Genomic DNA, 15,239 nt, shown 5'->3' on the forward strand with positions numbered 1-15,239 from the left:
TTTTTTGCCATACGCGGGCCTCTCACTGCTGTGGCCTCTCCCGTTGCGGAGCACAGGCTCCGGACGCGCAGGCCCGGCGGCCATGGTTCACGGGCCCAGCCTCTCCGCGGCACGCGGGATCCTCCCGGACGGGTGCACGAACCCGCGTCCCCTGCATCGGCAGGCGGACTCTCAACCACTGCGCCACCAGGGAAGCCCTGGTGCAGAACTTTTTACCCTGGATTTCCACAAGGATGTGGGGGAAGTGAAGACCAGGTAGCTTCTGAGTGGCTGTCTGGCTCTGTGAAAAGCGTCTTCATGTCATAGGCGACCATACAAATAGTTTATTTGCTTTATTCAAACCAGGCCAGAGCTAGTTTTGAGGTTCTGTGATTCTGGAATGAATATTTTGATGTGACTTTCGTGGGTGTTTAAGAGGCCTTACTTCTTAACTGATGAATTTATTTTTTTCAGAGTATTCTGTTCTCAGGTCAGTGTGAAATATGTGCTCCATGAGGTCCCTGAACCAGTTGGATGAAAGTCGGGTGGTTTTAAGTTGTTCTCGATTTATTTGTATTTCACCTTGCTTAGGCTCTCGACCAGCCTGGCAAGGTGGTAGCAGCACCACAGATGGCTTTGCTTGTAAGGACTCAGAAATATTCACTGTGAGTCATTGAAATAAAGCTGTTTTGCAAATGGTATGTAACATGTCCACTCTGCTTTTCTTATTTTTCAGAGTGGAGTGTGTTCTATGTGACAACATTGGCTCTAACTCTTGTCGTGCTAACAGGGGGTTTAACTTGCCTTTGTATCTGCTGCTGCAAGAGGTACCTGGCATGCTTACTTATGTCTTTGAAATAAAGACGCAACATTGAAGGTGATATGACAGTTTTAGCGGCTTTTGCTCGGGTTTGTGAAGCTGCTGAACTGTTTGACAGTCACTCTTTTTATGAAGAGAAACTCGACTTTAAAAGTACTTTATAATGCATTCTCCCCCACGAAGCTTATGTGCCTAGTTAAATAGAATACTACTAGAGACAGCTTTTTTTTCATTGCAGCTCTCATATTTTCTAGAAGAGTCAGTGATTCTGTATCAAATCTAATGCTCTTTTCTATCAGTCTCGCATTACGTTCACTAGAACAGTACCTAAGTGGCCTGACTAATCCACCCTCGGTAGAGAAAGGAGCTGTGGAAGTAGACCGATCCAAATGCTAGATTTACATTATTTTACGTATGTGAAGCAACAATCTAATCTACCTGAATTCTATTTCGTAAATGCAAAACTTTAAGCAAAGTGAATACTGTCACCAAAGAGAGGTTTTGCTTTAGATTTTTCCTTCTTTTTTCCCATGGAGCTGACCGCTGAGAAGCCCCAGAGCTGCCTAATTGTCTGAACCTTCCATAACCCCATGCTTGACCCTCTATAAGGAGATTTGTAGGAACAGTGATTACTCAAGTCCTCAGAAGACAGCACTGGGTCCACTTTCCTATATGGAACTCTATAAATGCTCTCCAAAGAAGACATGATAAAAAGAAATAACGGTTATACCATAATAATAGTTATTTTTCAGAGATCACTTATCAATTTTTTTAGTTTTATTTGTGGTTATTTTCCCAAAGCTAGGACTGGTGAAAGAGAGCACAGACACTTAGAGGCCTCCATCCTATTAAGTTTTCCCAGAACCATCTGGGATGATGGTCACCCTGCTGTGCTTGGCTTTAAAAATTCTGCAGCTTTATGACATTTGTATCAAGTAGATGAGGATGATGATGATGAGAGTGATTGACTGTGAGCATTTATTAAGTATTTGCCATTGTGATGAATGGTTCTAAGTGCTTTCTGTGTATTATCTTATTTAGACCTCCTATCAACCATATGAGAAAGGGACTATTCTTACTCCCATTTTACAGGTGGGAACATGGAATCACAGAGGTAACAAAAAATGATCTCAAAGTCACCCCGATAGTAAACACAGGGTTAGAGGCCCATGCTGTTAATCACCAAGCTATCAGAAAATTGCCTTTGTTTGTTATCTACATATCTTAACCATAGTGTTGATGTGTACCTTCAGATTATCCCCTGAAGCGTAGGATGAGGTACACAGGATCAGCCCAGTTGTTTTTATGTGTTGACTGAGTTATTGCTTATTCCTTTGGGGGAATTTATTATAATTTCTGTTGGTTGTTTTTTCTGACTGCCATTTACATCGTCTTTTCATTCCTGCATCTTTGGACATCTCAGGATAGTATAGGTTCAGGGGAAAACTTGCTATATCCAGGTTTTTATGAGGAAGGAATGACTTATGGAGAAAAGCTTGCTAGGCCAACACACAGGTATTGAGAGTTTCTGGAAAGGTCCCTGGCACCTCAGCCTGAGGATTGGGTGAGAGCCTGCAGTTAGGAGGGTGATAGCAGTATGGCCCTTCTTACTCTGACATGTGTTTCTTCAAGATGCATGATGTACCTCAGACTCACCGAACTCAGATCTGGCTGTGTATGCATATCCTTAATAAAAGATGCCAATTAATAGAATGTAATAAATTCTAAAGGCAAAACATTTCCCTTGGTGTCCTCCACGTGTTTTAAATCCTGGATCCTAGTTACCCTTTCTGAGAATCTGAGTTGACCTTTTCTTTGTTCTTTTCAGACGAAAAAGGACTAAAATAAGGAAAAAAACAAAGTACACAATCCTGGATAACATGGATGACCAGGAAAGAATGGAGCTGAGGCCCAAATATGGTAAAAGGCAGCCTCCAAGATGATTTCCTGATGCCTTTCCATTATTTGATCCAGGTGTCTGAGTGTCACCGTAGGTGAAGGGAGAACAGCAGTCTGGAGTGGGTGCTTTCACTGGGGAGGAAGAGCGAGACTGGGATTCTGTGAAGAAAATCAACCTACTTCAATCCCGGGGATATGCTGCCTGGGAGGCGATAGTTGTATTATACACGTAATGAAATCTTGGCAAAGTGCTTTGAGGCATGAATGGGTGAGGGATAGGAAATGCCTATTATTGGTCGAACCAAATGACCCCAGGAATAAGACTGCTTTTCAAACAGGTGTCCCCAGTGCCTGGCTTTTCTCTACTCATAGTTGGAGGGTGGGGCCTGTGATGCTGTTTCACCCTGGCTCATCTCTGAATGCTGTTCCTTTTAGGCCTGCCACACACAAAATGCCGCAAAATAACATTTGGACTTCAAAACCAAACATTTTTCAGCGTCTGCATTAGCTAATCAGCCATGTGTATGGATGGACACAAAAGCTTTTACAAACAATTGACTTTGTTCACAGCATGAATTGATCCCCATGCTGAGAACTACCTCTTGCCCACCTCAGTTAACTCTCTGATTCTCACTTATTAACTCTTGGAGACTAAAGGAACCTTCTCTGGCCCTCTGAGGCTGCTTAGCACTGATTCTAAGGACTTGTCATAATTCTGGATTGATGACCAAATTGATTCTTCCAGAGGGCTGTAATCACTTTCGAAGTTGTGAGATGCAGAACGTTGTCCACGGCACTTGTCACGTATCTACCCTCTGCACGGACCCTGAGTTAGGCCCTGGAGATGGGGAGGAGAATGAAGCATAGGGCCAGCCTTGGGGCACTCAGAGCCCAGGGGAGGAAAATTACACCAGAGTCAGGGTCCTACAGAAGCCGGACGATGCCCTGTAGGAACACAGAGGCCAGAATAACTGAGCGTGTATGGAGAGTGTGGTTCGGGCCTTTGGCAGGGGAAGCTTCTCAGGAAATTCACATAATAGCGTGCATTTATCAAGTGCTCACCATCTGTATTACATAACTAATATCAGAGATGTTATAAAGAGACTTTGTACCTAAGAGCTCAAAGTGCTTTTGGGTGCATTGTCTCATCCACCTGCCTCCTAAAACACACTCCCCCTTCTGGCAGTCCTGTTTCTACTCACAGCCCCGCTGTGTTCCTCATTACCAGGCTCTAAACCTCAGACACTGGTGCTTGGTCCAGGATGCCTTGTCCCCACTCCAGCCACTCCATCTTGCCTAATCTCTTGCCCTCTTTCCTCATCGTTCTCACCACCACCCTAGTTCAGACCCTTGTGATCTCACCTGTGGACTAATAGTAACAACAGTAATAGTTAGCAGGATTTAACGTTTAATATGTAGGAGGTACAATTCTCTGCACTTTACCACTGAATTCCAATCCTGCCAACAGCTCTATGATTATCCCCATTTTACAGAAAGGGAAACTGAGGCACAGAAAACTTTAGCAACTTGCCCAAGTAACAGAGCTAGTAGGCACCAAAGGCAGGCGGGACAGGCCGTCTGCTCCAGAGCCTGGGCTCCCTTCCTCCATGCTGCGCTGCTCCGGGTGTGTGGCTGGCTCTCCAGCTACTCCTCTTTCTTCCTTCTGTCCTGCCACTGGGTTTTAGTAATATCTTAAAACAGCATTTTAATCGTGTCACTCCTTTGCTAGTAGGACAAAATCCAAGCTTCATGGCTTCCCTTGGATTCATGTGCTTTTCTATGAGGTCCCAGCCTCTTTTTTTTTTTTTTTCATTTCCTACGTGAATCATTTGCTCCAGACTGCTTTCTGCAAATATTTCTGGATGCCTCCGCATACTCCATGCTCCTCCACTGTCCTCCTGTCCAAACACTTCACTCTCTTCAAATCCCATCCTGTGTGAACGATCCCTGAAGCTTCTAAGTGTGTACTTATCTCTTCTTGATTCATGTAAAATTTATTTTTAAAACTTTCTTGCCTGTCATGAACCCTCATCTCGTCTTTGTCTTACATCCTTAGCTAGACACTATAAATTCTTGGAGAGCAGGGGCCACATACCTGTCCCTTCTCTTATTTTAACTCCCAGCAATCAAATATACTACTAAAGATATTTGTTGGGAACAAGTGGTAAAATCATAATGGTTTTCATTTATTGAGTGCTTACTAAGTGGTGAATGCCGGCAGGAGCTTTACATGCACGAGTTCACTTAACCCTCACCATAAACCCGTGGAATAGATGCTTTGTTATCTCCTAATTTAATAGATGAGGAGACTGAAAGCCCAGAGAGGTTAGGTACCTTGCCCAGGGTCACACAGCTGGTGAGTGACAAAGCTTGGGCTCAAGCTCAGCAGTGATTCCAAAGCCCCTGTTAATACTCACTAGGAAACCCCAACCGCCTGCTGCGTTGTGAGTGATCGTTTTGCATGTGCAGAGCGCATGACTCCGTGCATGGGATGAGAATGATGGGCAGCTGAGAGGGAAAATGCCCTTCCCCCCAAGAGGCACCTGTCTGCTTCTCCCTAGGTATTAAGCACCGAAGCACAGAACACAACTCCAGCTTGATGGTGTCTGAGTCTGAGTTTGACAGTGATCAGGACACAATCTTCAGCCGAGACAGGATGGAGCGAGGGAATCCAAAGGTTTCCATGAATGGATCCATCAGAAATGGAGCTTCCTTCAGCTACTGCTCAAAGGACAGATAATGGAGCGGTTGTGAAACGGAAGGACGCCCACAGGAATCCTTTAATCCAGGACAGTCAATGGGAGTTAAAAACAAAACTAACTCTTGTTAGAATAGCGTGTTCCCATCCCTTCACACTGGGCTGGAGGTGTGTCCCCATATTTTAAAAGACCTGTCTTCCTGGGGGTTTTGAGACACAAACCAAAACAAAAACATTGCTCTTTTAACTGAGATGCTTGTTAATGGGAATAAAGGTTGGGTAAGACGCTAAGGTATACACTTAAAAGAGTTTTGTGTTTTTGTAGCTGGCACAGTGTTATGTTCCTATGTTAAGAGAAAGATTAACCTGTTCCTATCTGCAGACCCTTGCAGAAGATGAGTTCAACATAATGTAAAGAGGGCCAATTTCTCTTAGGAGCTGTGATTGCCTTTAAAGACGACTTTCCAAGCGTGGTTCCTGTTGTAGGACCCTTGGAGTCTGAGGGCTGTGTGTCTATATATATACATATATATATATATATATATATATATATATATAAGATACTTTATCTGAGGAATGGGGTGTCCTCTGTCCAGCAAGTTTCTCTGCTGAAGAGACACCCATACAGAGCCCAGCTCTCCTGTTTTCGCTACGGCCAACCGCCATTTCTGTGCTCTCTCTACAGAGCAGCTCTTGGAAGTTCGAGAGCTAAATAAGAATTGTATTCTGAGGGCCGGAGGCAACAGAGAGGGAGGTGGGGTTTGCTGACTTGCAGGTTGAAGGTTGAAGGTAGCATTTTAGCATGTTTCACCTTTTCTTTCTCTGAGAAAAGCCACACTGAGGCCTCTCTCAGCCCCAGTTTACATGAAACACAAGAAAAGTGATTATTAATTCCTTAGACATTTATTGAGTATGTGCTATAGGCCATGCATTTGGACCTCTATCAGTAGGAATAAAGACTCAGCAACTTGGTAATATATACAGTCGGGCTTCCGTGTCCATGGATGCAGGACCCGTAGGGATGTGGGCCCCATGGATGCAGATGTGGGAGGGTGGGGGAGGGCCGACTGTATTCCCAAACTCTGAAATACAATCAGTCTTAATGAGGATGGTGTGCTTATGATACTCGGCCCCTACAGGTACTTTCCCTAATAACTTGACACAGATATCCACTTCATATGTTTAAAAATATATTAAACCATTTTCTACTAAATATCTTATTTTAAATATTTGAAAAAGACATTAAAGCATCCCCAACCCCAGAGCAGCACCCCAGAGTAAGGACTTGGAGTTAATTGTAGCCTGACAAGTTGGTTAGCTGATGATTGTTCCCCATCCACCCATGGTCCTGAGGCTGGGGGCCTGGGTGGTGCCCTTGGCATTCTTTGTGGAGAGATTAGAATGAGAGGTGGGGCCCGTCACAGACAAGCGTGACCACACAAGCGTGACCACACCTAGGCAATATTCTGTTGCACAAGCTTCTGTCACACGAGGGGAAAACTAGGATTGCTTTGCTATGACTAAGTGGAGAAGCAAAGTGATTAAACTGTCAGGTTTAAACCATCAGGACAGGACAATAGAGAAAACAGTTCCCATGGGCCTTGGAAAAAAATTAAGCTTTCCGGTGCTTTTGTTCTTGCTGCTAATATTCATTCTCATGAGACCGTCTTATTTCTAATTATTCTGCTTTATAGGGAGTGGCAAAAAAAAAAAGTAAAAAGCACAGGAGTGTGATTTTATTTTTAAAATAATTTCTCTGCTTATGTCTACACTTTCTGTATATCCAGCCAGTTCAGTACTATCAATGGTGTTAGAAGGAAAATGTAATGCTTTTTACATGAACATTTAGCTTCATACACTTAAAATCTGCCCTACCCAGTGGCCAGGGTTATATTATTTTTGTGCACAACTGGAAATTTCTGGCACAGAGGATGGCCGCCTAAATATGAGGTCAGTAGAGCACAGTGATGGAGAAGGGAGTGATCGTCTGTTAAGTGCTATGTACATAATACACATATTTTACATACTCCATTGACCCTTACGGTCATCCTGGAAAAGTAGATATTCTTCTCATGTTGCACATAATGAAGGCCCAGAGAGTTTAAGTAACTTGCTCAAGGTCACGGCCAATTAGTGGTGGGTCTAGGAATCGAATGTAAATTTTGTAAGCTGCAAAGTCCATGCTTTCCACCCTTCCTCCCCTACACAAAGAACTCCCACCTCCAACTGTTGGAGGGCAAATTCTGGTGGACCTTTTGGACCACTTGGAAGATCTGTTCCTAGGACCAAGAAAGACAAAGGGAGATCACCCCCAGAGCCACCCCTCCAGGTCACTCCTCCTTTTCTGTCTCCAGCCCTGCTGGTCTGATCTTTCCACCACAGATGGATCTTGAATCTATGGTGGAGCAGAAATAAAGACCACACCAGCGATCAGAAAGTGGGTCCTCTCTTGTTATTGGAGGAGCAGAGCATGAGGTGGAATGGCAGCCAACATTCTTCTCTTGTGCACTTTGCATTAAGGGCCTTGGGAAGATGAAGCTCACTAGCAGCTCAGGATAGATGAGAAAAGCAGGGCCCGAGAATGTGGGAGAGGGCGTTGGTAGGGCTCCCAGGCTGACAAGATTCTTAGCTGCTTTGGCAGAAGTCTTGGTTTTATTTTTTTAATGTTATCTTTTTCCCATGTATTGACAACGTATCATTTCCAATATAACACTATTAAACATATATGCTAATCTGAATAAAGGTGTCTGTAGTCTCTGTAATGCCTCCTTGTTGTTGTGGAGGATGGGAATTCTTATTCTTTATGCTTCTGTGTGGAGGGATTTCCCTGGAGTAGGAGGCAGCAGGCTGGCCCACGACCTGTTTTTGTGCAGCCGGTGACCTAAGAATGGTTTTTACATTTTCAAGTGGTTGAAAAAAATATCATATTCTGTGACACGTGAAACTCACATGGAATTCAGATGTCAGTGTCCATAAATAAAGTCTTACTGGAACACAGGCACACTCATTCATTCCTTTGTGCTACAACAATAGAGGTGAGTAGTTTCAACAGAGACTGTGTCTCAAGCCTAAAATATCTACTATCTGAACGCTTACAGAAAAAATTTGCTGGAGCCTAGAGTAGCACCCCTGGCTCCCTCCTCCCCGTGGGGGACAGGATTTGGGGAGCCACTGAGGGTGCTCAGTGCTGCCTGTCTTCTCTCCCCTGCTTAGATTCGGCTGCCTGCCGGCTGCCAAAAGAGTACATTCCCCTGGTTTCTCTGACATTAATGGGTAGTCTACCCTTTGCTGGAAAATGCCTTCAGTTGGGGGAGGTGCAAATTAGATTAAGGTGTGTGTGTGCTTAAACTACATCCCTAATCTAGTTTCCATCATCCGTGTGACTCTTGCATGGAAAAACTGGTGAAATTGGTATAAACATCGTATGAATGGTATGTATTTCCTGATTTTGATATTGTGTTAGTTATGTAAGATGTTAAGCTCTGGGGGAAGCTGGGTGAAGGGTACACAGGAATCTATTACTTTTGCCACTTCCTGTGAGCTTATAATTACACTGTGCCCTCTGTATCCGCAGATGCAGAACCGCGGATTCGAAGGCCCGACTATACAGTGCTATTTTACATCAGGGACTTGAGCATGGGTGGATTTGGGGATCCATGGGGGTACTGGAACCAATCTCCCACGGATACTGAGGGACGACTGTATTTAAAAATAAAAAGTCAAAAGATTTTGAGGGGAAACATACAGATTCATGATTAATCGCGAAACACTAGAAGCGTTTCCATTAGTCGGGAACAAGTTTTTAAAAAAGGCAAAACCATCATTTCTCCTACTAAATGGTCCATAGAGCCTCCCTTTTTGAGATGAGCTTGGCGAACAGCCAAGCTTCCTTTATTTGAAGCCTACATGGTGAGAGTTACTACCTCTGTTCTCCTGAAGATGAGCTCAGAGTTGCAGTGCTGAGTCTTAGCACAACAGGAAAAAGCACATAGCCTTATATAACCTGACAGAACATCTGAAAAAACATCCTTGTCCACTAAACCACCAGGACAGTGGTGTTGCCTGTGGTCTAAATTGTGGCTACTCCTTCCTGGTTAGCTGATAAAATGGATGGATTATAGGTAAACTTACAGACCACCAATTTCCAAATCCATTTCCACTCATTTATAAATAGCGCAAAAATAGAATATCCCTGTAGCCTTTCAACACTCAGACCATGCAGGACCTGTTCTTTTTCCAGACAGGTTTCCCACATTTGATAACTGAAAACCACACTAATTTGCTTTTTAAATTTGTTGCAAGCTAACTCAGAGATAAAGCAGCTGTAACAGGTGAAAATTTCCTGTTAGAAATGGTACGAAGATGAAAATACACTTGCTTCTAAGCAGACGCCTAGGCCAAGCATTGAACAAACCCACAAACTGAGAGTATAAAAAATGAACAGAAACTTCAAGTAAATAGAGTCGGGTGACCAGAAGGGGGAGCTCTCACACCCTGTGATGATAGTAAAGACCAACAGGAAGAAGGAAGACTTCTCTTTCCTGGTAAGGACTCAGCCAATGAAAAGTCATGAAGGTTTTCATTATAACCCTCCCAACTTCCCTTTCCTCCCGATAAAAGTGTTCTTCTTCCCTGGTTGGGCAGGGGTTTGCAAGCGGCTCGCCGTGGGTGCGGGTACTGTGTTGCAATTCTCTGCCGATACCAGATAAACCCATCTTTGCTGGAGAAATATCTGGGAGTCTGTTTATTTCAGGTCAGCAAGAGGTAAGTGGATCGTTTCTCCTGGTAACAAAGTAATTTTAAAAATCAAAAGCAGGTTAGGAGAAATGCGTGCAATAAATGGAATGACCGAGAGAGATGTGTATTCTTTCTTTCAGAGAAAACCTTATCTTTGTTCAAGGCCTTCTGCTACAATTTGGATTCAATGAGACCACGTGAAATTTCTTAGGATATAAATGAACACTGGATGAAAATATAAGATATGCTGTTTAAATAATTAACAGTGATTATATCTGAATGGCAGGGTTTCAAAAATGTCTTTCTCATACATTTCTGTATCCAAAAAACGCAACCTTTGAAAAAAGTACATAATGGATAACAGTGGCACATGTAGAGGAGAGAAGCTGGTGAATTTGAGAAAGCTGGAGGCTGCTCCTTTCTTAGGCAACCACACCTGCAAACCAGGTAAATCCTCAATTTAGTTCAACAAACATTTAATGAGCGCGAACCATACGACAGGCCTGTTACCAAGTCTAAGCTTGTACTGCTCACTGCACAACAGGCCAATAATCAAGAGACAAGGAATAAGGACTTTATTCGGAAAGCCAGCAAACCGAGAAGAACATGCCCCAAAGAACCATCTTGCCTGAGTTAGAATGCAGGTTTCTTTTATACTAAAAGGGGAGGGAGTAAAGTCAAACATTTCCTGGTTCGGGTCGGCCTCTGTAAGGGATATGTTAATTTCTTCCTCCCTGCAGTCATTCACAGGTGGGCCTGGTCAGGATGTTTCCTGTGAGCTAAACAAAGGTATTTTAGCTTAATGCTCATTACCTGGGAAGCAGGGTTCCCAGAGATGGGCTGTTATGTGTAGTTTAAGCTTATAGGCAACATCCCTTTAGTGATTAACTTGTAATAGAATGTAAAATGTTCTTCCCTGTTACAGGCCTTACTGTAGGAAGGTGCTAGGGTACCAAATTTCACAGGCAGTTTCCCTGCCCAAGAGATTCACGCACTAGTCAAGGGAGCACCATTTATACATGTAGGAGAGGAAAAATAATTTTCCCTCTACCTTTCTGAGTTCTTGGCTGAGACCACTGCGATGAAAGATTAACACGAGAAAGACAAACAGAAGTTTATTAACATGTATTATCTCATGTAAACGTGGGACACAGGGAGAAATGAGTAACTCGAAGAGGTGGCTTAAAACTTCAGCTGATGGAGCATTTCAACAAAGAACAATACATCTCTGGAGAAATGACAGGACAGAGGAAAGCAGCTGTAGGCTTTCAAGGGCAGAGATAAAAGCTAGTTAGTAAAATTTGTTATTTAGATTGCAGGCTGATTGGGCCTGAAGTTGTCTCTGGGAATTAACCTTTGTCCTTCCCTCCTGATGCGGGGAGGGGAGCAACTTTATAAATCTGTATCCTGCTTTTAGGCAAATGGAGGGGGGAAGGGAAGAGAGAGGGCTTTTCTTGTATCTGCTTCTTAATTGCCTTCAGCTCGCAAAAAACCTATGCCAAAGTGGCATCTTTTGGGCTGGCATGTTCTGAACTCCTACAGTCATATTTTGGGGTGGCATACATATCCAAACTGGTCTAATAATCTCCAAGGTAAACTCATATGATGAACCGGCAAGAAAAAAACCCACAAACCAGAATCCTTGACATAAAAAGAGGAAATTCTGTTAATTCAACCTTTATTAGTTACACATGCACAACTCTGCTGACAAGACTGACACACACATACAATTATCAAAAACTGGAAAAATGAATTATGTGCACATTTTAAAAACAAAATATTTCCACACTTCCAACTACACTTATTCCCAAGTTTTATCCCATAAAATACAGCACAAAAAAAAATCACAGCATAAATATCATTCAAGTAAAATGCTATCTACCATAGCTGCTCGTGAACAGTTAAAACCCTGGGCTCCAGCCTTCCGAGAAGGCAGTCATGTGGCACAGTTTAAAGTTAATGATACAAGTTTACAATAAAATAGTTATTTGCATTGTGCTTCTGATCTTTACTTTCACTGAGTCTTTACATAAAAATATAGGTAGATGAACCAGCGCTTGACATAAAATTGTATTTAAAAGCTACTCAAATGGATAAAGATAATAGGTACAGAGGAGCTTTTTAAATGAGAATCCCTGCATAGCTGGGGAAAGTAAATGGAGAAGTGTTTTTTTCAAGGCCAATAGACTCCCATTCTCTGGGTAATTTCATATGAGTTACGTGATAATTGCTGGTAAGTTCTTGGTGAGAATTCACTGGAGCAAGGCCCAGAAAAGTATTTTTTACACAGTAGGTGTTCAATAAAATGATATAATGCCTCATAAATGGGGGAAGGTCAATATCTCCCTCTTGGTTTAGATCAGGGGTTGGCAAATTATTTCTGTAAAAAGCCAAAGAGTAAATACTTCAGGCTTTGTGGGCAATACTGTCTGTGCTGCAGATACTCAACTTTGCCAAGAAAGTAGCCATAGATCATATGGTAAATGAATGGATGTGGCTGGGTTCTAATAAAATTTTATTTCTGGACACTGAAATCTGAATTTCACAAAATTTTCATGTGTCACGAAATAGTATTCTTTTGATTTTTTCCCCCAACCACTCCTTTGGGAATATAAAAACCATACTTAGCTCTGGTTGTACAAAAGCAGACGGCAGGCCAGATTTGGGCTGTGAGCCAACCCCTGGTTTAATGGTCCTTTTCTATTTCATATTATAACATACATTAAAAAAAAAATCCATCACATATGGTTACCTTATTGAAAAATAGCCCCCAAAATGTTCATTTAAAAATACTTCTGTTTTCCCCACAACCCAGAACAATTTTACTAACAGTAAGCTATTTCCTTTTCAAATTATTTTAATTCCAAAGTTAATCAAAGATATTGGAATGAGTGTCTGGCCCTCAATTTATGTATCTGGTGAGCCAGATATACTAGAAAACTCAAAATCTGCCACCCAGCCAAGACAGTCACTGATTTACAGAGTTACAAATGTATTTGAATGTATTCCTCCAAACATTTCAAGCACCAGTATTCCAGACTTCTAAAAACTAGTGTTAGAGCATTTTTATTGTTAATAGCAAACAGATGGACACACCTAAATATTAAGTAATTAGGGTGTTACATAAAACAACCCTAAAACTAAAAAGTAGAAATTCACTGTCAACATGATGTGTACGTGATTCTGGACAGGGTCTGAGCAACGCATGTTACCAGGAGGTGGATTTCAGCTCATTCCTTATTGGGCCTTAGGGGAGATGGCAGATGTAACCCAGGGCAAACACAAGGCAGCTCCAGGACTAGCCATGGTACTCCCCCCCGCACCCCCCCCCCCCCCCCGCTGGGTTCCCCCTCCAGCATCCTCAGACCGCCCGGCCCCCTCCCGCTACTCACCGGCGCCACGTGCAGCTCAGGCCCGGAGGCTCACACCCTCCCGCCCGGTACTTCCGCCGCACACGAGCCTCTTCTTTTTTTTTTTTCCCCCGGTACGCAGGCCTCTCACTGCCGCAGCCTCTCCGTTGCAGAGCACAGGCTCCGGACGCGCAGGCTCAGTGGCCATGGCCCACGGGCCCAGCCGCGGGGCACAAACCCGCGTCCCCTGCATCAGCAGGTGGTCTCCCAACCATTGCGCCACCAGGGAAGCCCTAGCCATGGTACTTTTGTGCACAGGGACATCTCAGACCTTTAGCTATTCAGCTCCCCATGGCTCAGTGAGGGACGCTACATTCTAGCTGGGTCCAGGAGTGACTGCCTCTAGCACTACTTTCATTCATGTTTTCCTTCTGCTCCCCAGAATATCTACAGAATGTCAGTGGAGTGTGCACACAGAGTGGAAATGGAGGTGCTTCATCCTTGTCTATTCCACCAGGAACAGCTTTTATTCCTTTTCCTTGTATATCAGGACAGACGGAGACATGATACAGAAAAGCCTAGTGTGTTTTTAATCAGAGTTTTCCTTTCAGAGTGACAGGCAACAGTGGTCATAGGGGTTTTTTTTTGTTTTTGTTTTAAATGATGAACTACAAAAACTCTTATTGGATAAAAGGTGCCTGAAGGGCAAAACCTCATGCCTTTTCCAATTGGCAATTATGGAAATTCTTTTTCCTTTTGGTATTATTGTCGTGAAAGTGCTTTCACTCTTTTGCAGGTGAAGGAGCAGAACTTCATAAGAACAGAAATAGCAGGCTGCAGGTGATGAGCCCTCACTCAGGCTCAGGTGCTGGGCAGGTGGGTACCAACCTCCGCTCACCTTGGCAAAGCCACTGCCGGACACCCAGGCGGGGCTGGGATGTGCTGCTCATAATAATGACGACTCCTGCACTTACACTGAATTTTTACTTTTTGGCAAACACTTTCACTTTCTCTGAGGCTCACAATAGCCCATGGAGCTAAATAAGGCATGTATAGAATCTCCACTCTCCTGAGGGATGGGGGCGGGGAGGGGTTGAATGGCACATCCATGGGGACAAAGCCAGGCCAGGCCATTACTTGTGGGCCATCCATCCCACCAAGCTGCTGCTGCTGTGCTTTATGCTTAGGCTCATTTCCTAACGGAAACAACATGACATGGAAAACAGCACAGAAATGAAAAAACCTTTAAGCAGTTAATTTAGGACAATGGAGACTTCAATTTAAAAAATGGTCGAAAAAGGGAGAGGGGTTCCTTCGTGTCTCAAAGAAACACAGGCAATTCCATGCTGTTTCTGCAGTCTTAAAAAATGAGTGGTTCAGCCTCTGCAGCAACACCCCGGAATACCCAGCAAGTGTCTTTAGTGCGCCCAGGCAGTGATCCAGCTGTGACCATGGGGCTGCGGGGGCCGGCTGGCCTCACGCTGCACTTTGCTCTGAGGCAGAGGGGGTCGTGGTGGGGTCCAGGGCTTCATTCTATAAACCCTACGCTGGTTCTCCGGGAGTCTGCGGCCTCAGGTGCATGGCATATATTGGTCCCTAGTCAGGTAGGGGGAGGGATAGGATTTGCATCTGTATAAGATTATGAGGATTGGATGAGCTTTAAAAAATTCTTAATTCAGGGCTTCCCTGGTGGCGCAGTGGTTGAGAGTCCGCCTGCCGATGCAGGGGACGCGGGTTCGTGCCCCGGTCCGGGAGG

The 15,239-nt window shown here is 43.8% G+C and overlaps 1 protein-coding gene across 2 annotated transcripts in view; it reads left to right on the top strand.

Moving 5' to 3' along the window:
* The window catches only part of KIAA0319 (KIAA0319 ortholog), a 48,356-nt gene extending 42,918 nt beyond the window's left edge, over window positions 1-5,438 (top strand). Inside the window, exons 18-20 of one of the 2 annotated variants that reach the window (XM_007454510.1) lie at window positions 716-806; window positions 2,628-2,719; window positions 5,260-5,438. In XM_007454510.1, the coding sequence (XP_007454572.1) occupies window positions 716-806; window positions 2,628-2,719; window positions 5,260-5,438 (362 nt within the window). The remainder of the gene's footprint in view (window positions 1-715; window positions 807-2,627; window positions 2,720-5,259) is intronic. The other variant, XM_007454509.1, reaches the window with a different exon arrangement.
* The last annotated feature ends 9,801 nt before the right edge of the window (window positions 5,439-15,239 follow it).

Source organism: Lipotes vexillifer, unplaced genomic scaffold (assembly GCF_000442215.2).
Source record: "Lipotes vexillifer unplaced genomic scaffold, Lipotes_vexillifer_v1.1 scaffold421, whole genome shotgun sequence".
NCBI lineage: Eukaryota > Metazoa > Chordata > Mammalia > Artiodactyla > Lipotidae > Lipotes > Lipotes vexillifer.